At 48.1% G+C, this 26,842-nt stretch overlaps 5 protein-coding genes across 5 annotated transcripts; 2 read left to right on the top strand and 3 right to left on the bottom strand.

The window, feature by feature from the left end:
- Positions 1–15,360: 15,360 nt before the first annotated feature.
- MYCFIDRAFT_89372 (uncharacterized protein) lies at positions 15,361–17,818 on the bottom strand. Its single transcript, XM_007930271.1, has 3 exons — positions 17,727–17,818; positions 16,990–17,674; positions 15,361–16,927 (listed from the first exon to the last, which is right to left on the bottom strand). The coding sequence occupies exons 1-3, from the start codon at positions 17,784–17,786 to the stop codon at positions 16,473–16,475; spliced, it is 1,200 nt and encodes a 399-aa protein (XP_007928462.1). The 5' UTR covers positions 17,787–17,818; the 3' UTR covers positions 15,361–16,472.
- A 692-nt stretch (positions 17,819–18,510) lies between these two features.
- MYCFIDRAFT_176515 (uncharacterized protein) lies at positions 18,511–19,279 on the top strand (the record flags this gene model as incomplete). The annotated part of the gene is given in 8 exon segments (XM_007930270.1): positions 18,511–18,523; positions 18,589–18,629; positions 18,726–18,797; positions 18,823–18,865; positions 18,917–18,924; positions 18,974–19,075; positions 19,095–19,134; positions 19,167–19,279. 8 exon segments carry the CDS (start codon positions 18,511–18,513, stop codon positions 19,277–19,279), a joined length of 432 nt encoding a protein of 143 aa, XP_007928461.1.
- MYCFIDRAFT_204228 (uncharacterized protein) lies at positions 19,171–20,553 on the bottom strand (the record flags this gene model as incomplete). The annotated part of the gene is made up of 4 exons (XM_007930269.1): positions 19,171–19,744; positions 19,797–19,971; positions 20,029–20,351; positions 20,502–20,553. 4 exons carry the CDS (start codon positions 20,551–20,553, stop codon positions 19,266–19,268), a joined length of 1,029 nt encoding a protein of 342 aa, XP_007928460.1. The 3' UTR covers positions 19,171–19,265.
- A 579-nt stretch (positions 20,554–21,132) lies between these two features.
- On the bottom strand, positions 21,133–22,183 carry MYCFIDRAFT_111073 (uncharacterized protein; the record flags this gene model as incomplete). The annotated part of the gene is made up of 3 exons (XM_007930268.1): positions 21,133–21,898; positions 21,950–22,008; positions 22,061–22,183. Coding segments are annotated over 3 exons (948 nt in total), but the record flags the coding sequence as incomplete, so codon positions are not given.
- Positions 22,184–24,491: 2,308 nt separating this feature from the next.
- On the top strand, positions 24,492–26,178 carry MYCFIDRAFT_211784 (uncharacterized protein). Its single transcript, XM_007930267.1, has 2 exons — positions 24,492–25,120; positions 25,171–26,178. Exon 2 carries the CDS (start codon positions 25,221–25,223, stop codon positions 25,944–25,946), a length of 726 nt encoding a protein of 241 aa, XP_007928458.1. The 5' UTR covers positions 24,492–25,120; positions 25,171–25,220; the 3' UTR covers positions 25,947–26,178.
- Positions 26,179–26,842: the final 664 nt, after the last annotated feature.

Genomic DNA, 26,842 nt, shown 5'->3' with positions numbered 1-26,842 from the left:
AAATTAACGGATAGCGAGACCGATCGCGCGATATCGTAGAGGCGGTAGTTACGCGAAGAAGCGGTAGTCGATTAGAGGCCAATCGTCGATAGCGTCCGGTCCGTAGCGCAAGTACGCGGACTAAAACGTTACTAATCGCAGGAAAATTCCTCTAAATTTCGTATCTAACGTTAGAAAATCGAGTAAACGGCCGTCGGTATTAAGGGCTCTACGCGTATACAACCGAATAAGGGTGCGTTCCGCTATAGGATCGATATAATTAAGAAGATCGTGCTCGTTGTCTAGATAGTTACACTTCTCGATTAACTCTAGCGTACGGAAAATAGAGTAGTCGAGTTCTAGGCCGCTATCTAGGATATAGAAGGTCGTAACTAGCTTGTCGTATTCGCGTTCCTAAAGGGTAGCGTCTACGTCGTATACCGGTTGCGCGGTATAGTAATACAGTTCGGTAGGGATCTATATCGCGTTATCGTAATATAACAACTTTAGATAGAGCGGGTAGAGCTTTAAGCGCGCCTAAATATATTCTACCTACTAATCGTAAGGCTTGTTTAGGCGAAACAGCTCTAGCAAGGCACCGTTTACGTTCCGTTTAAATAAAGCTTAAAAGATGTATTACGCTCTATCGTAGTAACGGTTACCGTAAAACTCCTTATCGCCCTTAATACCTATAGACCGGATTCTAGCTACTAAGGAGTCGCACTCCTCCGCTTCTTTTAGCTAGCGGATGCAAGCGGCCTCTAGCGTTTCCGACTATCCGATAAAGCCGCGCGTTCTTAACTCGTCGATAGTGCGCTAGTACTAAGTAAATTCGGCGTTGCGCCGGAATTAGTATAATTAGGGCCGACGACCGGGCGAAGGCAGGGCGAAATAAATAATTCGCTTAGCAATTATATCGTTAGTTAGTAGTCTCGATCGTAATAGTTAGAGTACCGGCGGTAGCGCCTCTAGGGACGCGGGTCGTAGGCGAGAACGCGTAGACGCCGGCTAAGCGCGTAATCGAGATGTCGGTAGGGCCTACGAGTACAAGAATAGCGCTTAAGATCGTAGCTATAGTGTAGGTAATAACAATTTCGGTAGTGCGGCTAGGAACTACGGAGATAGCGGCGGTAAAGTCGATTATTATTACGCTAAAGTCGATTATCCTAGCAACTTCGGCGGCAGCTACGGAGACCGCGGAGGTAAAGTTAATTATCCTAACGACAATAAGATCGCCGGTAATGCTCGTAACATCGACGTACGCTCTACCTACGGTCCGTTGTCTATCGAATATTCTAGGCCTACTAACCGAGCGCGTGCTTCCTTAAGAGCCTCGTTAAGCGTCTTGCGTACGCTTTCGTATTTGTCCCTTAGAGCTTCTAGTGCGTCTAGCCCTATATCGCTAGTAGGACTATATTAATCGGAACGTAAGCGATAAGCGTTACCCTCGGCGTAGTCCCGTAGGTGCGTATAGTTAGGCCGATAGCGCTAAACGTACTCCCCCTCGACTATGCCGGTAGCGTCGTCGCTCTTAGGCACGAAGTCCTACGCATTAAGGTATAGATTCCCGGCCTATACGACGTTACCTTATAGGATAGCGTCGATCTTCTAGAAGATTTAATAGCCGCGAAGGGACGGAATCTCCTACTAGGCGTTGTCGAATAGGTAGGCGGCTAGTGTTGCGCTCTAATTGCGCCTAGTCGTAAGCAATTCGATAGCGCTTTTCTAACTTGCTTTTATAAAGGCGTAGGCCGGGTTCGCCGCTATAACGACTATAGGCGCGTAGGTCCGTAAGTAGTCGAAGCTCGTATCGCGTAGGAGCTTAAGCGCTATATTAGGGAGGATTAATTTTGCGTTAGCGAATAAGCGTCGCTATACCGTATTAAACTACCTAATAGTAAGGCCTATATTATACGATCCTAGTTCGTTTAGATAGGTTGCGAGATAGTCCTCTATTTCTATCCGGTCCGCCTTATTCTTACCTTAATCGTCCTCTAAGTTAGTACTATCCCGCTGCGCTTTATTCTCCTTCTAACTACTATCTAGCTCGCCCTTATCGGCGTCGTTTCCGCTACCCTTTTCTCTAGTATTTTCCCGATCGCCGCCCCGCTCGTTACTATCGGCCCTATTCTCCCTAGCATCCTAACTAATATCTTCCTAACTAGCGTCGAGTTCGCTATCCTTAGTGTCTTCCGCAACCTCTAGGGTACGGCCGGTAATAAATAGGCCCTCGCTAGGGGCGACGCGGCGCTTAGCCTCGCAGTCGGCGAGCATCTAGCCGTAGTATTCTACGCCTCTATTAGTAATATAATAGTATGCGCCGTTACGGAGAAAGACGTAGCCGTCTATAACGAGTGCCTCGGTAGCTAGGAAAACAGAGTAGGTCGGCTAAGTAAAGGCCTTAGCTACCGCCGAGTAGAGAGCAACGAGCCGTAGATCGCCTAATAAGAGACAGGCTAAGATCTGCCTACGGGCTTCGGCGGTTTCCTAGGGTATTTCCTTCTTCTAGCGTAAGTGTTAGAGGGGATCTCGGCCTCCTTCGTAGCAACGATAGTCTTCCTTTCCGGTCTCGGTAATTGTAAACAATCTGTTTCCTATATCCTTTAAAAGGCCGTCGGTATATATCCGGCTTATTCTAACGCTAACCGTCTAACTCGGTAGGCCGGCAATTTTCGTAATATATGCTTTAATATCGTCTACTATAAACTATACGTCTTCCCTAAAGGAAACGCCTACTACGAGAACTTGCTTTTCCTATACTTGCCCTAACGGTTCTCCTAGAACCGGCTCTATCGTAGGCGCCTCTAATATCGCGCTCGCCGAGCGGAACAAAATATCGACGTTCTACTATAAAAGGGCAAGGAATATGTTCTAATCGCGAATCCGGGTTAGGATGTTAAAATTAATACTAATAGTACGGATAGAATAGCGACTATCGGCAACTCGGGCCGGTTGCCGTCTACGATAACAGTTAGGGTCTAAGATAGCGCGGTAGGAATAGGTTGTCTACCGGTATAAGCGCGTTACGACTCTATAGGAGCCGTATTACCGCGCTAGCGCTCGGACCGACGCGGCTACGTTTCGTCTAAAAAAGGCTAACGATAGCGTGTTTCCCTAACTACTCTTCTAATACTCTTCTAAGGCGGTTGCTCGTCTTTAGGATGCGCTTGCTCGAACGCCTCGACTAATTCTCGCGCGGCTTCTAGATTATCGATATCGTACTAAACGTTGTAGGCGTCGCTATAGCCGAGCTACTTAACTAGAAACTAGCGGATCGGCTTACCCCGGCGAACGATTATACGCCTATCGAGTACCCTCTCTATCTTATAAGAATCTCCTTCGTTATAATCGCTAAGTGCTTCTTCTATAGCTACTAGCGGTAGTTCGTAATTAGCCTTTCGTCCGAAGGGATCTAGCTCCGACGGGGCCTTCTTAAGATACGCGATAGAGATTACTAGATAGATTTTCATAATCGGCGGCAGCTCGAGACGGTATACGAGCCGACCGATACGCTCGAGTACCTTAAACGGACCTTCGCGACGATAGCCGAACTTCCGTAATTGCCTTAGAACCTTGTAGCCCGAATAACCGAGCCTAACGGAGAGCTTAAGTATAACTTTATCGCCCGGACGTAGCATTAATAGCTTGTACTTAGCGTTATATCGTTCCTTTATCTTTATCGCTCCCTACGCTATCGCATCCTAGGCTTCCTTCTAGATCCTACCTCGGGCCGCTACTAATTCGTTAGGATAATTATCTAAGTGCGTAATCGAGTCTAGGTTCGTACGCTTCCCTATTACGATTTCGTTAGGCGACTATCCGGTTATAGCGCTACGGGAATTGTTTAACGTAGCCTAGAGAGAGGCGATATACTACGTCTAATCTTCGCCTAGGTGTTCGGAGAGCTAGTATCGAAGTACGGTTTCAACCGTCTAATTCGTTCTTTCCGATTGCCTATCGGTTTAGGGGTAGTACGCTATAGAAGTTAGCAGCTTAGAACGCAATCGGTCGAAGACACCCTTTATAAAGCCTAAGAGCTAACGCGGATCTCGATCGGCGATTATTACTATAGGGAAGCTTATATCTATAAGGCAGAGGTAGTCGATATACGCTACGCCCTACCGCGCTGCCTCCTAATCTTTACGACCTACGACTATCGCTACCTTTTTAGAGAATTTATACGTAGATATAAGGATAGTATCTATGCTACTAGGACTAACTAGCAGCGCCGTTACTAGATCTACCGTAGCGGTATAGAAAACGCCTCTAGTCGGCGGGATAGGCTACAATTCGCTATATAGCGTATAACGCTACGTTTGGATTAAGAGGTACTACTAGCAATAGTCGATATACTTACGGAGTTTCCTACTTATACCCTAGATATAAAAAGACGCTTAAAGCCGGTCGTAGTAGCGATAGAACCCTTAATAGTGCCTATCGTCGTACGCTTGCGTAAACACGTCTTTAACTATAGACTACGGGATATACAAACGCTCGCGACCTACCGTAGATTCGCGGTAGTAGAGTAGGTCGTCGCGCTTAAAGAACTTAATCCCTAAGGGGTTATTAAACTCGTCCCCGGCGAACGGGTCCTTGCCTTTGTCGTATAGAACTAGGTCTTTCGTAACGGTAGGGACATCTACTCTATCGAGATATAAGCGCTCGAGCGCGTTACGCGCCCGCGCGCGGCGTACTAGGCGCTATACTATCGACTAGTAGTCGTCGTACTCGTACGCTAGCGAAAGCTTGTACTTAAATGCCGGATCTATTTCTACTAGGATTGTATAGAACGCCCCTAGACTAGATAAACCGCCGTGCCTATAGTACGTAAAGGGATCTAGATTTTCCGCCTCCGGATCTTTCTTAGGGGTTTCGAGGTCGCCGAGAAGGCGACTAAGAGCGTCTAGAACTAGGTAGATACGGCCTAGGCGATATACTATACTAATACGAAACTAAGACAGGTATAGGGATGCCCGTACTAGCTTAAGGTTCTATTTGCCCGTATCGGTCGTCGTAGTTAGCGAAACCGAGTTAGTAAGGCCTACTACGGCGTAGTAATCCGTAAAGATTGTAGTAGGATACGCTAAAGCGTGCATTAAATAGCCGATTTTTCTTACTATCTAGACAATCCCGGAGTATTCTAGCTTAGTTAGCTAGTACCTCTTCTCCGCGTTACTTAATCCTCGGCTAAGAAACAGAATCGGCTAGATACGGTAGCGAGGAAACAGTTGCGCCTTACCGTGTTCGTCGAAGAGCGGCTCCGGATCGCCTTTAACGTAGTAGACTACTACGCTATACCCGAACTCCCTCGAGGAGTCTATATTAGCGTAAAGTCGTCTCGAGTAGTCGAAGTAATAGAGGAATTCGGGCGATCTAAATATAGACTAGAGGTAATTAAATGCCTTAACTAATTCTAGGCGATGCTCTAGATTTTCCTCTAACGGGGTCGTCGCGATATGCCGTCGTCTCCCGTTGCCTATTAGTAGCGCTCCCTTAAGTAATCTAGTCTTCTCGGCCTATAAAGGCGCGGCTATCTACGCGTAATAGGGTATATACTAACGGAGCTAGTTAGTTAAGCTAAGGTAGTGCTCTAACTTTTAGACGGACTCTAGGAACTAGAGCGAGATAATCGCGGCGATTTTCTTATCGCTCGTCGCGAGACCTAGCCTACTAACGTATTAGCCTAGCAATGTCGCCGACGGGAAACCGAGAAACGTCTTCTTCGGACTAATACTAATAGAGATAGCGTCTAGGAGGCGAAAAACCTCCTTTAAATAGCGTAGGTACTCCTCTAGCGTCCGCGAGAATACTACGATATTATCGATATATGCTCGAGTAAAGCCCCGATAGTCGCGTAGGATGCGATCTAGCTTCCGCTAAACGAATTGCACGCTATTCGAGTAGCCTATAATAGCTACGTTAAACTGCTCCTATCTACGGTAGGTATTAATCGCTAGTTTATAGCGATCCTCCTTACGTACTCCCTATTAGTAGAAGAATGTTAGGCAGTCTATAGTACTAATATAGTTGCATCCTACTAGGAGGCTAAATAGGTCGGACTAAAGCGGAATCTAGTAACTGTCCGGTATCGATATATAGTTTAGAGCGCGAATGTCTACTACCGCTCTAGGCTTATTAACGTTGCCGCCCTTCCTATCGGGTACGCGCTTCTAAACTATAAAGACGGGGAACCCGAAGGATATTAGTTCGGTAGTAAACTCTATTTTGCCCTAGTTATAGAGATCTTCGTATATCTTGTCGACTACTTCCTAATCTCGCTTTCCTAAATTAATTACCTTAGGCGGAGGGAGTTTATTAAGGTAGTCTAGGGTTGTAGGGATCGGTATATATTTAGACTTAGGGATGTTAATAATCGTGCGCCGATCCGTAAAGAGCTTAGGATATTTTTCTACTACTGCGGCGATTGCGTTAGCCCGATCGGGCGCGCCGTAGATAGTTATACCTAAGTCGTACTTCTACTCGAGCTCGGCTATTATTATTAGCGCGTTTAGATTCAGCGCGGCTAGCCTATAATCCTCAGCGTCTACGTAAAAAGCGCCTTCGAAGGTAGAATCTAGTAGCGTACCAATTCGCTAGCCGGCCTTTAGAAGTACTTCGGAGGTAGAATTATTACGGACTTGCGCGTACGAGAAGGACGAGTCTACTAACTAGTTATATACCGATACTAACGGCGGCGATCCGGTAGATAATCCCTAGGCAGATCCGTACGGTTGTAGCACTAATCCTACTTCTAGCAAGAAGTCGCGTTATCGTAGCAGTTCGCCGGCAAAATTAATTAGGACTATAGTTACCGAACGAGGTAGAAGCTAGACATCGCTTACTACGCGGACAGGGCGATTAAGGACCGGTTTACCCTTCTTTCGCTTTACGCTAACCTTAAAGGTAGCGTTGCCCTAATTAGCAACCGTAACCTTCTTTACTAGTACGTTAATCTTTATATCTTTAATAGCGACCGCGTCTATTCCCTATAGGATCTTAGCCTTCAAACTCGGAATAAGGTAAACCTCGCGGACCGTGTAGGCTAGCGCTACCGTGCCGTCCGCACGCTGCGATAGTATATAAAAATCTAACTAAATATACTCGGATATAGCCTAAGCCCCTACAATACCCCTAATTTTAAGCGGCTCGCGAAGATAGAGAATCTAGATATCGGGCCGCTATTAAAGCACGAATGCTTTATCGGCGAGAGTTATAGTATAGCCGGTGTCTAAACAAATCCACTCCGTAGCGCCCTAGGGCGAAAATCGGTAAGGAAACGTTATATACTAAAAGTTGCGAAAGGCGTAGCCGCGCTATACTAACGGTACCGCTATAGATCGGTAGACTATAGGGTTGTCTAGCAATCTTTGCTATATAGGCGGCGGCGGCGCTAATTTCTTCGCGTAGCCGGTACGAACGTAATAGTATAAGAGATTTCTCGACGCGAATTCGTAACTATATATCTTATAGGCGTAGGCGGACGAAAGATATAGACGAACACTAGAGGGGACCTTAATTTCTTAAGGGGCTTTAGCCGTAAGCGAAAGAGGAGTACCGATGCCGCTAAAGTAGGTACTATACTCGGACTAATACGGGTCCGAATAATATATATCTTCGCCTAGGTCGCCGAAGTAACCTTGCTTAACGGGCTAGGAGTCGTCCGCGTCCTACGACCGATCCTATAACTGTTCTAAGTTAGCATCCTCGGCACTATAATAGGCCCATTTAGAAGGAATTTGCTCCGGGGCTTCCTCGCTACTAAAGTGCGCTTATTAACGATTATTCTAGCGTAGCTTCGCGTCGGCGGCCCTATCGAGGCGCTTTAGATCCTTCTAAGGGAAGAACTTCTTCTATAGCTCGCTTCCGCTTGCGTTAGGTTGCTAATTGTTCTAATAGTAGTTATTAGGACGATTCTGCTATTTGTTAGTATTAAAACGGGCGCGATACTCGCCTAACGATCTAGTCCGGCTAGGATTATCCTTCTAATTCCGAGCACCGTCGGCTCTTCTTAGTAGATTATCGCGACCGCTTCCCTAATAGTTAGGCTAGCGACGATTCTTACCTCTAGTAGCTATCTACTCCTATATATAGAACTTCTTCTCGTAGGCTATAACGAATTCGTCCGTCGTCGTATCCTCGTCTAGTTCGAATAGAGCCTCCTAGAAACGCGGCTCTAAACGGCGATAGGCCTATAGGATCTATAGTTCTTTACCGAAGCTAGCGTCGCCTGCTAACCTTATCGTCGTAATAATATAGTCCGTAATCGACTTTCCTACTCTAACGTCCTTCTAGCTATACGATTGCTAGTTAAGTAGCTTTATTGCTTTTACCGCCGAAACCTTCTAGCGCTTACTAAGCTTCTCTTACTAACGCTTAATGCCGTGCCCCTTACGAAGATAGCGGCGATCTTAACTAGAAATCTACGCCTAGTACTAGGTCTATACAATTCCGCGGAAACAAAGGGAAATATTAAGGCGAACCTCCTCTAATCCTACTATATAGGCGTAATCCTTAGCCGCCGAGATAAAGGCGTGCACCGATCGGTAGGTCATTTTATTGCCTACTAAGGCGTAATCGCCGTCGCCGTGTTCTATTATACTTAGAGTCGGGTCGAAGAATCCTAGACGGGCTAGATCGAACCTAGGGCGGTACCGATAGTCGGCCGGTTCTTCGGAGTCCGATTTAGAGGAGGAACGATCTCTATAATAGCGATAACGGCGAGCCCGGCGATACGCGCCGTGTTTTCCGCTATAGTAGCTATAGTAGCTATTATCGTCGCTCGACGAGCTATTAAATAGCGAAGGGGAACCGCGAGCACGATACTTTCTATTCCGGTTCTTACGCTAATAACCGGGATTTAGCTCGCTATACTCCGTATAGCTATCGTATCGGTTAGCGTCTTGCGGGCTACTGTTTTGTATATAAGGGCCTAGGGTATAAGCTTGCTAGTAACCTTATTAGTAAGCTTGTTAGTAATAGCGAGGGTTATCTAGGCGAAATTAGCGCGACTAGCCTATATTCCCTCTAGTATAGGTAGCGTAGCCTAGGGGCGGCGCTTGTTAATAGCAGCGAGGGTTATCGGGAGCGAATTAGCGTATCTAGCTAGGAGCAGCCTAGCCCTAGGCGTACGTTTGCTAGTAATATAGCGGATCGGGAACGAATCGGCCTGTCTAGCTAGCGTTTCTATTGCGTTCGGGCTCCCGAGCAGCCTAGCCCTAGGTATACTGTTGCTAGTAATAGCGTAGATCGGGAGTGAATTAGCCCGTCTAGCTAGCATTTCCGTTGCGTTTAGGCTTACGAGTAGCCTAGCCTTAGGCGTACGTTTGCTAGTAATTACGTAGATTATTAGGAGCAAATTTGCCTATCTAGCTAGCATTCCCTCCGCTATAGGCGGCGTAATTATAGCCTAGATTACTATCTAGACCCAACCGCGGGCCGCCGCTAGCCGGTTAGCTATCGGGCGGGTCGTTCTAATCCTATAGCGAGTCGCGGCGGCTGCTCTCGGAAACTAAACCCGCTCTCTTAAGTCGCGACCTCTAACGCTAGCTAAGATAGTCCTCGACTTGCTCTCGGAACTCGTAGCTATAGTAGCCGTCGCGGTCCTCCTACCCTAGGTCGTCCTAGCCGGCGTAGGAGCGATCGCTACCTACGATATATAAACGATCGTCGCGACTATTATCGTAGTCTTTAGGGCCCGCCTAGGAACCGGTCTAATCCGGTTAAGGAGAAAGGCATTGTTCTATAAGAAATTAGGCGAGGCGATTATCTAAGATAATGCCTCGACGTAGTGCCGACTCCCGTAAGGCATATAGGCGCTACTAGTCTAGTTGTTTACGGATCTCGCTACGATCTAGCTCTATCGTAGACCCTATAGATAGCGGACGCTAGTACCGGCTACGAGGCTCGCTATTGCCTAGATTTCCTTTCGTTAGCCCGCGGCCTCGCGGCGCGTCCTTATAATTGCGGTCTATCGGGCCTTGTCTATTATCTAGTAGAGGATACGGCGAGGATTCTAACGGCGAGGATTTATCGCTAGAGATCCTTATAGGTAACGGTCTACGTAGAAACATAGAGGGCAATATACTATCTATATAATTATTAGGACGTCGCGCGCGTAGTTGTTCTAAATAGGTAGTAGCTCTAGGCGGTCGATGCCTACTCGGAGAGGGTAGTAGTAACGACGCCGCCTACTAAGTAATCGGCGAAAACTCTAGTGCCTACGAAGAAGGCGAGCGATAAGTAGCCGGATCGGGCTACGGGCGTTGCTCTCCTACTCGTGCTCGTTCGATGTCCGCGGGCGAGTATACCTTAGGGAAAAACTACTTATAGTAGTACGAATCGCGAGTATTCGGAAAAGCTACTTTTAGTTCCTTAACCGATCGTATTAAGGTACCTTTATCGACTACCTACTAGCTAGGGAAGTCGATTCCGTCGAGGGTATATAGGTATAGCTCGTCGATCTTAGCCTAAGACGGTAGTAGATTTCCTAGTCGCGGATAGTGTTATAGGACGTAAGAGGCAAGCAGGTCTATACGGCCGTACTTTGCTCTAAGTTAGACTGCAAAATTCTCGCTATACCGGACGTAGTAGCCGATAAAGGTACAAATGCGTAGGATATAAGACTTAGTATCTAGTAATCTAAGATTACGGTACTATAGTAGCGGTCGGACCGCTAGTTTAATAGATTTGTACTTCTATCCGGGTTAGAAGCGAAACGAAGCGTAGGATTAACGTAAAGCGTTATATAGTAGAGTATCGTTATAGAGGCTGTCCGGATTGGTAGCAAAAGGTAGTTTATTAACTAGTTAGGGCTAATCCTTCCGTTATTCCTCGAAAGGTGCCTTCCTAGAGATACGGGGAAATAGCTGCCGGCCGCTAAAGCGCGGCTGCCTACCGAATCCGCGGTTAGGCGATTCGGGTATATAGTGTATTAGTGTCGGCGAGGCACTATAGTAGGTAGCCGCCGACTAGTGCGGAATAGTATAAATCGAGTAAATATCGGTCGTAACGTAGCGAGTCGAATCGTCGCGGTCGGCGCCGGATCGGGGGAATCCTTAGCTAATCGTCTCGGTTCTCGTCGTAATTAGGACTAATAGCTCGGTTCTAGTAGAGGAGTTGATTAGTATAGAAGCTAATTAGGTCGTAATCTTAGCGAAGCTACTAAGTTGTTAGGATACGCTCTATAGAGCGGAGACGGACACGATTCTAGTATATAAAGATAATTGATTATTAGTTAGTTACTAGCCTAGGAAACTATATATATCAATCGTCCTAATCTACGGTAGGATCGACAGTATCCGGAGCAGGATCGGCCGTACTACTGTCTAAACCGTAATACCTATACAGTATACTAGCGAGTTAAAGCACCGAAGCACTTGCCGTTCGGCGAGTTGTCTTCGCTCCCTATTCTAAAGAAGCCATTTGCTAAGCTAATAATAGACTTTATTATAGGCCTTCCTTCTACTAAGTGTAGGGGCAGTAAGGATGTATATAATGCTATCCTTATTATAGTAGATCGATTTACTAAAGGCGCTCGATACATCCCGGTACGTAAAGATTAGACTACTATTAATATAGCAGAAGCGCTATAGACTAACATCTTCTATACCTATTAGGGAACCCCTAAGGGGATAGTGTCTAATCGTAGATCGATACTAATATCTTACTATTAGAGCGAGATTTGCTTATAGCTAAGACTAAAGCATCGGCTATTAATAGCCTTCTATCTACAAACTAACAGTTAAATAGAGAGGCAGAATGCTACCCTATAGCAGTACCTGCGTAGCTACATTAATAAGAACTCCGAGGATTAGGTTAATCTCCTATAGCCTACAGAATTCGTATATAACAATAGCGTGCACTTATCTACTAAGGTTTCACTATACATAGCTATAATAGGCTAGAACGCTACTATGCTATAAGAGCTACTATCGCTCGAGGCCGAGCGTAAGGAAAGGGAAGCGCGTTAAGTACTAGAGACACTAGCGGCGATAGAACGTGTCTAGAAGATGCGAGAAATCTATGCTAAGATAGCTAAGAAGCTAATAAGGGCTTAAGAGTACTAAAAGACCTACTATAATAAGCGCTATATACTAATAACCTTTAAACAAGGCGACATAGTTATGCTAAGCACTAAGAACCTCCGTATCCGCAAATACCTATTACCTAATAGCAAAACAAGGCCTAAGCTCGCACTAAGATACATTAGCCTATTCCGTATTCGAGAAGTTAAGGGCTCTTCCGCATAGGCCTATTAGTTGTAGCTTCTACCCTATTATACTATCTATAATACCTTCTATATATCCCTTCTTAAACTATACTATTAGCGCGAAGGTAATAAAGCGCCTACTAAGTTAGAAGAAGTCTTAGCCGATAGTAAAGAGCTGTAGTCTATAGAGCGTATACTAAAGCATCGGACTAAACAAGGTAAGAAGGAGTACCTCCTAAGATAGCAAGGCTATTTACCTAAATAGGACTTGTAGGAGGCTAAAGACTCTTTTAAGGATATAACTAAGTTGTTAGACGAGTATTAGACTAGTATAAAGGACAAGAAGAAGGCTAAGAGGCTATAATGTTACTATTAGGGCCTAGGATTAATGCTACCCCCGGGGTACTATTAGCTAACTAATTAGAGGCAAGCAATTGTTAGCAATAAAGGATAATAAGACTATACTACTATAGTAGATACATACCGAGCGTTAACAAACGCGCCGTAACTGTTAACTAATCGCCTGCTCTTTTAAGGAATCTACCTCTTTACTAGCGTACCCTATAAGACCCTCCTCTTAGCGCCCCTCTTGTTTCTACGTCCTATCGGGGCCCTAAGGCCTAGGCGGTCGGTAGAGGCGGCGCGCGCGCGTAGGCGAATAGTATTAGTAATAATAATAGTAACGACGGCGTTACGCTTATACTAAAGGGCAATACGGCCGGCGCGGCTATGTTAGTAACGGTATTACGGAGTATATTATTAGTCGAAGAAGGAAATCGAAAGTAAGGTAAAGTTAGCGCTAAGACGACTAGCGCCGCTATTATTAACATTACTTACTATTGTTACTACGCCTACGAATACAACCTTACCTATACTACGAGCCTAAGGTACCTTTAATCAAAACTTTGATTAAAACTTTAAGCTACCTAAAAGATTAAGCGACTAATAGACTAACTAAGGGCAAAAACTATAGAGCTAAGCTAGCTAGGGTCGATCTTGCGGACAATAGGTTACTCCTCGATCTTTCCGACCCTTTAAGCGAAGCAAACCTTAACTATTATACTTATAATAGCCTTTACCTATAGAAACTAGAAGAACTAAGTTTTTGAAAAGATATAATTAGTTAACACTTAAAGGCTGCCAAACCTAACTAATTAGGGCTAGTAAAACTACGATAGTAAATAATAGTCCTCGTAATAATAAGAATAATCCCTCGGAACGGATAACTCTCGGAAGCGGACATTTCTAGGTCTTTTAGAGTAGACGTAAAGAACTCGGAACGACATTACTTAGAGCAGAGGCAGGGCTATAATACCTCGTACGTCTACCTATTATAGTAGGGAAGACGTACCCGTATTATAATTGGTCGATAGCCCTTAATTCTTATAGCTTTATGTCCCTTTACTTTATTATGTACAAGGATAGCGCAGTTAGAGTTAGATATTGTATCGGAAGGTAAGGTTTGATATAGTTATATAATTAGGTAGTTAAGTATTCAATTTAGCGTAGGCTAAGCAGCTTATTAGACTACTAGGTTAGTAGTAATAGAGGTCGTAGAATATAGACAGGCTACGAGGGCGCGGCCTTTAGAAGGGAAGCGTGTATTAGGGCTAAAGAGGCTATACGTAATTAGCATGTAACTAGGCTAAGTAAAGCTAGGGTCTTAGTGCCTTAGGCAGGGCTTAGCGCTTGGCGTTAGGCTAACTAGCTAGCCTTCCTCCTTCTCCTCCTAGACCTCTATCGAATACTACTCGTACCTACTACTACCCTATCTACCTACTAATATAACCCTTCTTATAGTATTATTAAAAGTCGAAGGAATAGGATAGGGGGCTAGACGAGAGGTTAGTATATAGATTGCGCCTATTCGAAGGCCTAGCGGTATCGATTAGCGCTAGAAAGTAGGCAAGGATATAATACTTAGTATAGGACTTCTAGCTAGTAAGCTACCTATCTTAGAAGCTAAGTCTCGAAGGATATCTATTAAGTTACGCTCTCGCTAGCTACTATCTAGTTAATTAAGCAAGAATAGCCTCTTAAAGGTACTAGTACCTTCCTATTTAGCTAGAGGTCTAAATACCTCTAGAAGGTTAGTATAGCGTTAATCTCGAAGTAGTCTCGCGCTACGAGTATAGATAATACCTAAGCAATCTCTTCTATAGCTATACTAGGTATAATATATATTAGAGTAGGAGTAGGGTATTATAGGGGAACGAGAGAGAAGCTAACTATATAGTATAGGACTCTATACGCGTAAATACTACTAAAGTTGCCTATATATCGACGACGCGTTCTCTATAATTATACTCGAGCCCCGACTTTAGTCTAGTAGAGACCTACTCCTAATTAATTGAAAACCCCTTCTTTGTAGTTTAAATCCCCTCCTTCTCCCTTCTATTTACCTATAGGTACTACGTATTATATAATATATTATATAGGTACTACGTATTATATAATATATTGCAAATCTATAGAAAGATAGTCGTCTTAAAGGCTACTAGTTAGTCGGCTTTAGTAATATACGTAATACTAATCGGCTAATTCCGGTAGTCTAATTTAGGAATATAGTAGCTAGGGTTGTATTTAGTCCGTAGTTAGAGCCTCGCTATATATACTTTATATAGTAAAGTACTTCTTACGTAAGGGAGCTATAGTACGAGAGATCGCGCTACGGAATACTAAATAGCCTTCCGATACGTTAAGACGCTATAGGTAGGTAGTTATAGTATAGGGAGGCTAGATTTTAAAGGTATGCCCGTAAAACTAGCCGAGCCCTCTAGTTAGTTTAAAATCGAATCTGAGCTACGTATCCCCTAGCCTTAGGCTATAATTTTACCTCTACTACTATCCCTATCGTACGATACGACTACTATATAATAGTAGTACTATATAGTAATAGTACTATACGATAGTAGTACTATATAATAATAGTAGTAATAATAGTACTATATAGAAATAGTACTATATAATAGTAGTACTATATAATAATAGTACTATACGATAATAGTACTATACGATAATAGTACTATACGACAATAGTACTATATAACAATAGTACTATATAATAATAGTACTATATAATAATAGCACTATATAATAATAGTACTATACTATATCCCTATACCTATCTCTTCTATAAGCAACCTATAGCGACCTTCTATAGTAAAACAAACTATAGTCTAATATAATAATATTAAAGCGTAAGCGCTGCTCTATCGCTCCGCTCGATTAGGATAAGCACTATAGGGCTTAAACGATACTTTATCGCTAATGCTAAGCCTCGTTAGCAGGCTATGCTCTTCTTCCTTCGAAATATTTTCGGCACGAGAAGTGCTCTTCAGGAGAGGGTTTATATTATTGTCAATAGCGGGTTTCTCCGACAGCCTGTTCTCATTGCCATTCGCAAGCTGACATGGTGCAACGACAGCATGTAATGGCTTAGGCATGGGGAGTTTGAATTTCTGTTCGTCAAAGAGAGGGACAGACGGCGGCTTCTCGCTTTCCCAGACCGGATGGCAGTCTTCCTTAGTCCCTTTACCGACGGTGATCCCGAGCACAGAATCACGGTCTTCCCCCAAATTTGCATTGGCAATAGAAAAGTCGGATTTGGCCCGCGGTGACGATAGAGTCGGGCTATTCGGAACGACGATGACGACCGGAGGCACGTCGGGGGTTTGTCGCGAGCTCGTTCCGTCCATGTCTGCCTTCAGAGGAGAGTCACTTTCACAGTCCATCTCGAGGACTATTGGCGAAGCGCGCGACTTCGACAGGCATGACCGTTCCATTGAACTTGATCGTTGCCATGGGCAAGTCTGCGGGCACTCTACAGAGAGACTCCCACACATGTGCAGCGTAGGGCTTGTCCCCAAGTGAATGCAGCCATTTGTTGAGAGGCCAGTTGCAGAAGTTCGGACTCTTCTTGTACTGACCCGATCGACATAGTAGCCGACGCAGTCATGTCGGGGAGCTCTTCGCTAGCAGTACAGCAATCTGCAGAAGCGGCAGAGTACTGCACATCTCCGTCGCGCGGCTCAGAGGACCAGCGATAGCTGTAGCCAAAATAGTCTTGAAGACTTTCGCGTTCCAAGTATGCCAATCTGCGCTTCTCACCGGCAATGGCCATTGCAAAATCATCGTACTTCGAATTTGCGGCCTCTGAAGCGTCTTCACAGATGGTGCAGTCATTGCCACAGGACCATTTTTCGCTTAGAAGAGGAACTGAAAGTCTCTTGAAAATGTCCTTAACGTCGCTTTCGACGAGCTTTTCTTCACCCATTGTGGATTTCTAATCCATCTCGTCGTTGTGATATCCGTTGATTTTGCTTGGCGATGCAATGGTCTCTGTGGTGAAGATGCCATGAGTCCAGGCCTCCTTGCCACGCTGACGGTCCGTTAGACGAGGCGCTTTGTCGTTCTTGACAAGCTCGTCCCATTGCGAATTGAGGTCGACTAGTCCTTCTTTTGGAGGTGAGTATTGGCGAAGTTTGACTCCTGCCTCTTCGAAGATCTTCGCTGCAGCCTTGTCCATGTAGTAGCTCTGGCTGAACACGACCTCTGTGATTCCAACCTGGACAATCTTGATTGTGCAGGTCAAGCAAGGACAGGTATTGCAGTAGAGGACTCCTCCATCGCCGACTCGCTCGCGGCCAGCCTCGAGAAGAGCATTTTCTTCGGCATGTATGCAGAGACACGTGCTGAGATCGGCACCACCTGATATAGCAGCTGCATTGTGGCCGTTGCCTACGGAGAGAGCGGGAGTGTCAGCAAGGAGAGTCCGTTTCACATGCCATGCCGTGACTTACACCGAGGACAGCCTCCGTCGTTGCAATTCCTGATATTTCTGGGCGTTCCATTGTACCCAGTAGCCATGACACGCCTGTTGCGGACCAGAACGCAACCCACCTGACGCCGCATGCAATTGCTTCGTCGAGCAGCGAGCGACGCTAGAGTCATGAAGTAGTGATCCCATGCTGGTCTGATCCTGCTTGGGTCTGTCAGGTTGATGGCATCCAGACTGGCCCAAAGCTTGGGAATGGACGTTGTCGAGTTGAGGAGCTTGATGTGTGCGCGAGAGGCAAGCGTTGCCAGTCCTGTGATGGGCGAGTACTGATGGTCGTCGTCGCGCACGACGAACTGTTGCAGAGAGGGTGGCGTCAGTGCTGCCTTGGCACAGCGGTCGTTGAAACGCTGCCAGCGGACTGACATGGGCGCATCGACGTGCACCAGCACGACGAAAGGCCGCGTGCACAAGGTGTCGGCGATCTTCTCATCGTAGAGGCATGTCGTCACGAAGTCGGCCTGCCAATATCTGGTGGCGTGCGCCAGGAGGTCGTCGACATTCGAGAAAGTGGCCCCTGGATGGCGGGTGGTGTCGGGAAGGGGCACGTCACGGCGTGGAGCAGACGTTTCGATGTCGGGAGGGGCGGGTGTGCGCGCGAGATGGAGGATTTGGAAGTGGTGTTTCTGGACCAGGTAGTCGCGGACGGCCTAGAATATTAAATGCGAGGAAGACATCAGCTGCCAGCCTTCGACCACGCACTTGGCGGGGCTTGCTTGCCTGCTTCCCAGCGCAGATGCCGCCGCACACGCCGACCAGCATCTTCTTTGAAGTTGTTGCTCCCAGGCTAGGCTGTGGTTGCGTGTTGTCCGTGGAAGCGATGCTTGGTCCAAGTCTGTCTGTCTCTACTCTCCAACAAGAAGGTATCTTACGTAAGATACATGGGCCGTCGCGATTGACTTTCGTGTTCTCAGTTCTCACGCGTCACGCGTCCCCCCAATCCTGGCAGCACGTGCGCCGGCATTTCAGTCTTTGAGGTTCCAAATATATCACCAACGCCGCTATGCCTGTCCACCTCGTATTAGTCCCAACCGTCCGATTACTACTATTAGAAGCCTTGTTGAAGCTTCATCATCGCATGGTATAGGCCTATAATTATTGCTTCACTGCAGGTCTATGTATAGGCTCCGCTCAGCTCCATCCTTGAACGACTCTAATATATATATGTCGCTTCATTTCCTTACTTCCTCTTCGATATACTAACACTTGAACCATACAGCTATTTAACAGTCGGATTACGATGCGCTTCATTCTACCACTTCTACTTGTATCGGCAGCGACAGTCGCTTATTGTGCAGTCTCTTACCACTGTAGCGACACTACTACAACGGTCTATAATAACTGCAGTGATGACGATACAGAGACTTGTCTAAATGGTTGCCCTTCCCAAGTAAGCAACGAGCGGAATCATGGTTCTACCTAATGCATGTTAATATTCTCCCTATAGTGTATAATCAAGGTCGTTGGAGGCTCTATTAGCGAAAAAATGCGTGGGACGGGTGCTTCGTAAGTATACGACCTCATACTAAATGATAGACCTAGTATACTTGCTAATCCTCTACAGTCCAGGATTATGCGACTGCTATTGCTATCAGGCTTAACGTCGTTGTTACCTATCGATTCCCGAAGGCTTAGGCTAACTAATCGAGCCAATCGAGTCCTTATCTAGCGGGCGAAGCTACTACAGTGCTCGCAGCAGAGCACGACAGAATCCCCTATGCATTTAGGAACGACGACATGCCCGTATACCTTCGAGGCGTTCAATTCATGTTAGTGTAGACAATAGGCAATAATAAAGTCGGCTGTCTCGGTATTGCTTCCTGCCTCTACTTGGGCGCTTCGTAGAATAGTCGTATATATGTGTTATGTGAGCTTCTGTTATCTTGTTTGAGGCGAACCCGTTGTTAAGCAACTCAACTTCGGCAGCGTAGATTTGCCATTGCATTCAGCGCTTCAAGGCGATAGCTAGCCGGGGCATAGTACTCGAGCTTGGCCACCTCATTTTTACAGAGAACGTTCGGAAGCTGACAGCGCTCAGGAAATTTGAAAACGTAATGCGGCCGTAACGAGTCCATTCACGATGACCGGCCTCATGCAATGCCGAATTGCAGTGCATATTCAATTGTGGAAGGCAATTCAGAGCGGTCAAGAGCCACATCCAAGAATTCGAAGAGGTCTACATACGATCAAAAATTTCCCATCAACATCTCATCTCGATCACCCGATCAACCACCTTTCCCATCAAACAGGATTGAACGCCAAATCCTTAATCCTCTTGCCACTCCTATACAACCCATCCGTCAAGGTCTCTCTCGGCGGGACCCCTTCAGCAGGCAACTCATTCACAAAACCCCAATGCAGTTTCTCCTTGTACCCCTGTTCCTTCCAATCATTAATATCCCCACCATTCGGGAACATCTTGTCCTTTAGTACAACCAAAGGTGCATTATCGTGAGCAATAATCACAATCACGTTGGGATCTGCGTCGAATTCGAACAGGGCTCGGATGGACACCATTGCGGTTTTCGGATCGTCGTACCAGGAATGTTCGCCTGTGGAACATTGGTAGAAAGGTGTAGTGCGCGAACTGGATTGGTCTGGGTGACATTTTGTGAATGTTAGGCATGGGCATGGTCGATTGGAACCAAAGCGGGAGTCGAGGGTGGTTTCTGGTGGGATATTCGAGGGCATGGGGATGTATTTCGTTGGGCGGATAACGCCTACGCTGCAGTGTTAATCGACGAGCTGATGTACTTGGGTGGGGATGCAGACCTGTGAAGTGGCAGACGTCGCCGCCCATGAATATGAATGTTTCGGGTGTTGTTCGGACTAGGGCTGAGATGTGGCCTGTGGTATGGCCTGGCACGTTCAAGATGTAGATACTTCCATCTCCGAAGTAATCATGTGCTTGATATTGACCGATTTTGAAGTCATCGCTGAATGGTGGCTGCAGATTCGATTATTTAGGTATTGTGTAGGATGGATCAAAGCTGACAGCACTCACCTCAATCACCTTCCTATCCTTGAAGTCTGCCTCATGGAACACAGAATCTTCATTTGCTGGCCAACCCGGCTGGAATCTGTCGTTGAAACCTGGTCCAACAATCACATCCGTAGTCGGCGCAAGTCTTGACAAGTCTCCCGAATGATCGAAGTGCCAATGGCTCAGGATCAAAGCCTTCAGTCTGCCCGGATCGACTCCGCCGTCTCGTAGAATGTCAACTACATCCTTCTCTACATTCATTCCTGGGACTCTGTTTGCTACAACGTCGGTGACATGAGGAACCAGATTCCACCAGTCCGTTCGACTACCCAGATCGAAAAGAACTTGTTCCCCAGAAGGGTGAGTAATCAAGAACCCGAAGGTTGGAAGATTGAGCCAGTCATGTCCTTTGATGGGAGGCTCTACAAGAGTAGGTGGAGGGACAGTGAGGTTGCAAGTAGTGTTGATAATAGCGACTTTGCAGGTAGTGTTACCTTTAGGCAGGTTGAGGGACGGAGCTTTCTGGGGCTGAATTTCGTTAGACATGTTCGGCTTCTCACAAGGATCACTTGCTCCAAGCACCTTGGTGGATATAAGTGATCAGAACATTTATATATTCTGTTCATCGGCGATCAAGTTCCTTCCTTTCTTCCATCTTGTGTCGTGACCCCTCTAACCCCCGCCCATGTTGTACAAACCAAGGATCGACACCCCGCAGTCGTGTCAAGAGTACATGAAGCTTTGGCAAAGCCACCGGCAGGATTCGCGAACGTCGAACAGAAGAGCTGTGCCTTGACCAGGATACTATGCAATGAGGATCATTGTGATGTTTTCTGGGATTGCACGACCTAATGCGGTTTTCGACACTGTCCGGTTGAGCGGTGGAAGTAGGAATCAGCTCCGGCAGTGACGATTCGCGCGCCCGCCAAAGCTTTGGGAGTGGGTGAATCGCATTGTGCGGCATCATCAGAACGGTCATTGCTTCGACTCTTCAAAAATTGATGCTCTGCATGACATAGAGGTGCCCTGAGGTTTTGGATTGATATTTATGGGGTGGCTACGGGAGTTCAGTCGGCCAGAGTTCCTCAAAGTCATCTCGCTAGTTTCCTAATAGCCACTGCTCGCGAGGAAATCATGGGCAGCTTTCAAGCTCTGCGGTGTACTGTAGTGCAATGTCGTGGCGTGGCTGGTGTTCGGCGCGAGGTAGTCTTGGAACTTAGCGTTCGGGAAAAAGACCTTGCTCTTTGCCGGAATCGAGTCAGCTCCAGTACCACAGCTCTGTGGTCCTAGAGCACGCGAGCCGGTAGGTCCGCAAAAGAATGCATCCTCCTGTCCAGTCAAGGCCAAAACATCGCCAGTGAATTGTTCGGCTTTCTGGAGGCCAGAGAAGGCGCTGTATATCTGACCTATGGTGATGGTATCCTCGTGGTCGAAGTCCCACTGCTCGAGACCAGCGCTGAAGGAGCCATGTTCGGCATAGTAAGAGTCGCGCTTGCCCTGTCGAGATCCGAAGGCGAGATAGCCTGGTGGGAAGCTGCCAAACTTTGCTGGGTTGTGCACTTGGGCCGGCTCGAGGAGTGTCAGAAGCAGACCCGGGCCGGCTTGAATCAGCGTGTAGGACCAGCCAGTGAGAATGATGGCGTCGAAGTCCTTGGGGTAGTGGGTGGCAATGCCATTGCCAATGACACTTGACAGAGAGTGGCCCACGAAAATGACCTTGTTTGGCTTCGGCGCAAAGCTGAGCTGTCCTGCTCGAAGCATGGTCGTGATCTGGTGAAGGATTGCTGTCTGGAGTGGCTGCTGGACTTCAGTGACGGGATTGGCCTTTTGAGAGTCTCCTGCGCCAAGGTTATCGATCGCAAGGACCGAATAGCCCTGCCTTGTAGCATATCTGTGGACCCGATGAGAGATGAATACTGCATTTCGACAAAATACTACTCACTCTACCCAATCGTATTTTGCTGTGCCATCGGGGTTACCAGGCAGCCCAAACCAGTAGCTCTAGGGATATCAATCAGTATCGGCATCATGGTAGTTGGATACATCGACTCACGGAATTGTATGGCACACCATGTAACAGAATCTGGACTTCTTTGGCTCGCTTTGCTGGAGCGCCAACAGCTGGAGTGCAGTATTTCGCCGCTATCTGGTATGTGCCACTGACAGGCAAGAGTCCAGCAAATTGACCGAGAAATCCGGCACCGGATCCTAGGAACGACTCTACTCCAGAGACCGATGTTAGATCGAAGTTTGGTGCCAGTATAACGCCATTGTTTGCGCTGGTCTTCACTGGAATGGTGTGCGAAGTACACGATGCTGCTGCTGCTGCTGCTGCGGGTGACGAGGCTGCAGCTAGCAGGCCCGCAATCAATGTGTAGGATAACATGTTCGTGTACAGCGAGATGGAAGACTACGTGGCGTGATGGAATGCATCTTCACAGCTTCTTTGGTCTTTTAATACGAGACTCCTATGCGTCGGAGTTCTGCTGTGATGTTCCTCGGAATGGCGTAGAATTGAGCGACAGTTCGCCGACGGTTCTCAAGCTTATGTTCTAGCTCATGGAGGTGTTGATCAATTCCTCTCCTCAGCTGCCTGAGGCTGCAAGCGTTGCATCTGTTTCAGTCACCGATTCATTGTTGTGGAGAGGATCTGTTTCAGTCAGAGCATAAGTGACGCCAGTGTATCGGAATTTTGACCTGCATATCTGCACCCTTTCGCCGTAGTCGTGCGCGCTCTCCAGCAGCTCCAAGGTGGACAGGACAGCGCAGACTCTGAACTCGTAGCAACTGCTGGTGGTTCCCCAGAAGATTGTAGGACACAGTACGCGCGCGATGGCAGGCGATTTCTGACAGTAACACGCTACTACCCGAGAGCAAGAAGGAGGAGGAGCACGGCGTCGATGTCCCAAGAGAAGCGGACCTGCGCAGAATCATAGCATCGCCATAGAAACAGTGTGAAGCCACGGATTCACACTGGAAAGCGCCCCCTCGCCGGCGCTTCCAGGTTGTTGTCGTGATGACCCCTGGCCGTGTTACGAATCCTCACTCCTGCTGGGCCTCAGGGCGCGGCGCCGATGTGAGCATGGCACCCTCTTCTTGCTACCTCTAGAGGGATCATGACGTCTCTGCCAGACAACGCGTGAACGTCGACGCGATGCAACGTGCTCTGCGCGTTGCCAGCCCTGCGAGCAGAGAAGACATCGATAGTTACTCTGGAAATAGCTAGCAACGGCGGCTCAGAGGAAGCGACGAATGGGATCGCTCACTTCGTGGCCAAGCACGGGTCACTCTGCATCGTTCCTGCATCCTTGCTACACGCTAGGCCCAAGCAGGAACCTTCATTTAACGCCCTCAAGCTGATCTCTTGCCTTGCGTTTCCTCTCGTCGCTCGCTCGCTCGCACGCCCGCCCGCACACCATCACCTCGCTGTCGCCACGCGACATTCGTCGACCTACACTCTTTACACCACACCGACCACGCAGCCCGTCAGCCTTCGTTCAAGGCGGGCTGTCAGTCGCACACATTCCTTGATACTCGACCATCTTTAGCGGCGCTTGCTATATCACATTCCACGCGCGGCGACGGGCACGTCTACACGGCCATCTCACTCTTCACCCGCATTCCAATCGACCCGCACACACACCGAGACATCATTTCTGTACACCTGGTACCAGCCACACTCTCTCCACCGACTCTCGACGATAGTCGTCCCGGAGCGGACAGGCAATTAGGGATATTGGGTTTGGGCGGCGGCGACGACAACTACGGAAACATGGTTCTCCACAAGCGACACACCCACGGCCGCGTCTTTCGTGGCCAGGAAGCTCGCGACCTACTTGCCTTGCGCAAACGATACTTGAACAGCGACAATGTCAAAATGCACGTCCCTGAGGGATGGGACGCATCGCAGAAGGAAGCCACCAGCGACAATGCCCAACCTGCGCTCTCGGTCGTTTACGTGACTTTGTCACAGACATTCCCTGGACCAGCGATGTACTCGACTTTGACCGGCTCTCCAACCGACATTGTGGCAGCCGCTACTGCTACCGCCTCTCCTTCGGTCAACAGCCATCAAGCTTCCTACGATGCGGCCAAATCTTCAGCTCAGGCTGGACACACGACTATGATGGAGACCTCGACCGCGACAGTCATCCCGACGAGCGCGCTAACGACATTTCAGACTGCCCAGGTCTCCAGGATGGGAGGCACACCCATCCAGGCGACTCACACTGCTTCAGCGACAGCTTCACCGACCCCCGACGAGAGTAACAGCGGAATGACCGGTGGCGCAAAAGCTGGCCTTGCCTTCGGTGTCATTCTCGCAATTGGTCTTGTCGTTGGTCTTGTACTCTTCTGCTTGAGGCGCAAAAAGGCCGCACGGAAGCAGGGCAAGATGCTGGACGAGAAGCACGGTAGCTTTGCGGACGTTCGCGCTCGCGGCGTTGAGGCTGGTGGCATGAGTGCGAGTGCGAGTGCGGCCGCCGCTGGTGGCGCAGCTGCTGATGCACGACGCTCTTCTACACAGACCGAGAAAGTTGCTGCTAGCCTTCGATCTACACGTACAGCCTCTACTGCTCCGCGCCTCAGCCTGCGTCCAGTCACTCAGTTCCTTCCGAATCTAGGCGAAACCCGTAAGAGCGCTGGTAACACGCTCGACGTGACAGGTGCTGGAGAGAAGCACACATCTGCTGGGGAACGCACTGCATCTGGCCAAAATCCATTCGATGACGCGACCGTTCTTTCTGAGAAGCAGGCCCAGCCAGACAGTCCACCATCAAACCCCTTCGACGAACCCGAGCACAAGTCCAATGGGTCGAATGGCGCTGCTGCAGGAGCTCCGGCCACTGCTGCTACCGCGGCTGCCTCTGCCGCTGCCTCGAAGCACGGCCCGCAGTCGTCCTGGGAAGGTAGCGAACCAGCAACTCCAAGAAACGCACACTTTGGCACTGCTGCGGCTATTCCAGTCGGTGGCCCTGCCAATGGCCCTGTAGGCCCTCGCCAGCCCAACAACGTTCACCGTGTCCAACTTGACTTCAAGCCGAGCATGGACGACGAGCTCGAGCTTCGCTCAGGACAACTTGTGCGCATGCTTCATGAGTACGACGACGGCTGGGTAAGTCTCCCTTCTTATCCTTTCACGCTTTCATTGCTAATCGATGCCAGGCTCTCTGCATCCGCATGGACCGCAGCCAACAAGGTGTCGCTCCACGCACATGCTTGTCAAAGGTGCCAGTAAAGCCACGACCACAGGGTCCTCCGCCTCAGGGCGCTGGCCCACGTGGACCACCTCCAGGTGCCCGTCCCGCTGGCCCAAATGGACCTCCCAGTGCGATGGTGCCGCGCCCTCTCACTCCAACCCAGTCAAGTCGATCACCATCACCATCGGAACAGAGCAGCGAGACCTCGACTACGGCCGCTGGTACCCCGGCCGTGACCCGGAAACCAGTTCCGGGCCAGGCGATGTAGTGTCTTTCGGACAGTATCGCACTGATCGAAGCTACTCTGATCCTTTCCCTTGCCTTGACGACGAAACGCGTGCAGCTATACATGACTATCTTGCAATCCGAGGTTGGCACCTCGGCCCTTCCACTTCTCCACCAGCCAAAAACCGCCCACCACTTCAAGAGGTCCCCACTATCATCGACGTACCACCTGCACCCGCGACCAATTCGAACCAGCGCCACAGCGACGGAAGTGCCGGCAGTGCAGGCAGTGTAGTCAGTGCTGTATCTTCATCAAACTACAGTCGCACTCAATCCGAGTTCCGCATGAAGCGTGTCAACACAGCGTATCGGAGTCCTTCACGTTCTCCCCTACCCAAGCTTCCGATGCTTCCCCCTGTCGCGCCTCCCAAGAGTGCGGAACGGAGGACGGTGGGAATGACCAAGTCTCCTCGGCAAGTCGACCTTGGTGACGTTTCGGCTTTGCTTTCTCCTTAGCACATGGGCACGGAATTTTCAAAATGTCTGCGGCGTTTACTCTAGCTAGCTTGTGCATAATGTCTTCTCACTGGTCTGTGGTGGAGGACAGTGGAGTCGGGTGCCTGGTGCATTTGCTTCCTTGCTCTTGCTTGGGGGTCTTTATTTTCGAGGCAAGCCCTCTACCGATACGTTCGGGTTTGGTCTCGTGTGTAGATTTACCTCGTTACGGAATGCAATGATTTTTGAAAGTATACGTCCATCTCGTGACCATCTTCCAATGTTGTACAGTATGTCAAAGGCGTGCTTGACAATGAAGCTCGTGCGAATTGTCTCTGCAAACGAACAAAGAATGCAGGATCCCGTGCCGCGTTTGATGCTGGTCTACTGATCTCTGCGATAACGGTCAAGGTCCTGTCTACCTACTCTCTTGCGAGGAAAGATCTCATAGTACAGCATGCCTCGTACGAAAAGAGGTAGAGGACCCCGTGAGCGCTGTGAAAGTGACAATGACTCAGCAGCACCTGATCCGAATCCGAAGTCAACCTCAAGTCGCGACGCCGACAAGAACAACACGTCACTTTTCGACCCTTTCATACGCCAAAAACATCAAGCACGCCTCGAGCCACAAGAACCAAATACATTCGATCTTGGTGTCTTCAATTGGGACTGGATTGATGACTACGTGCAGACGTGCTCCAGAAATTTCAATCTCGGTCTGGACTTGGAAGAAATATGGGAATTCTGCGATGATGCGATCGATCGCTTTGGAGACTACAGAGAACAGCAAGTCACACTAGATTTTCTACCGTGTGTTCAGGAGTGGTTTGCGGCGAGAATCGCGTTGGGTCGTTGCAATCTGGGCTTTTTTCAGAACCAAGAAACATCCGACCGCGAGCAAGATCCAGCCACAGAAA

Source organism: Pseudocercospora fijiensis, assembly GCF_000340215.1.
Source record: "Pseudocercospora fijiensis CIRAD86 unplaced genomic scaffold MYCFIscaffold_6, whole genome shotgun sequence".
NCBI classification, from domain to species: domain Eukaryota; kingdom Fungi; phylum Ascomycota; class Dothideomycetes; order Mycosphaerellales; family Mycosphaerellaceae; genus Pseudocercospora; species Pseudocercospora fijiensis.
This window is presented reverse-complemented; position numbering and strand designations above follow the sequence as displayed.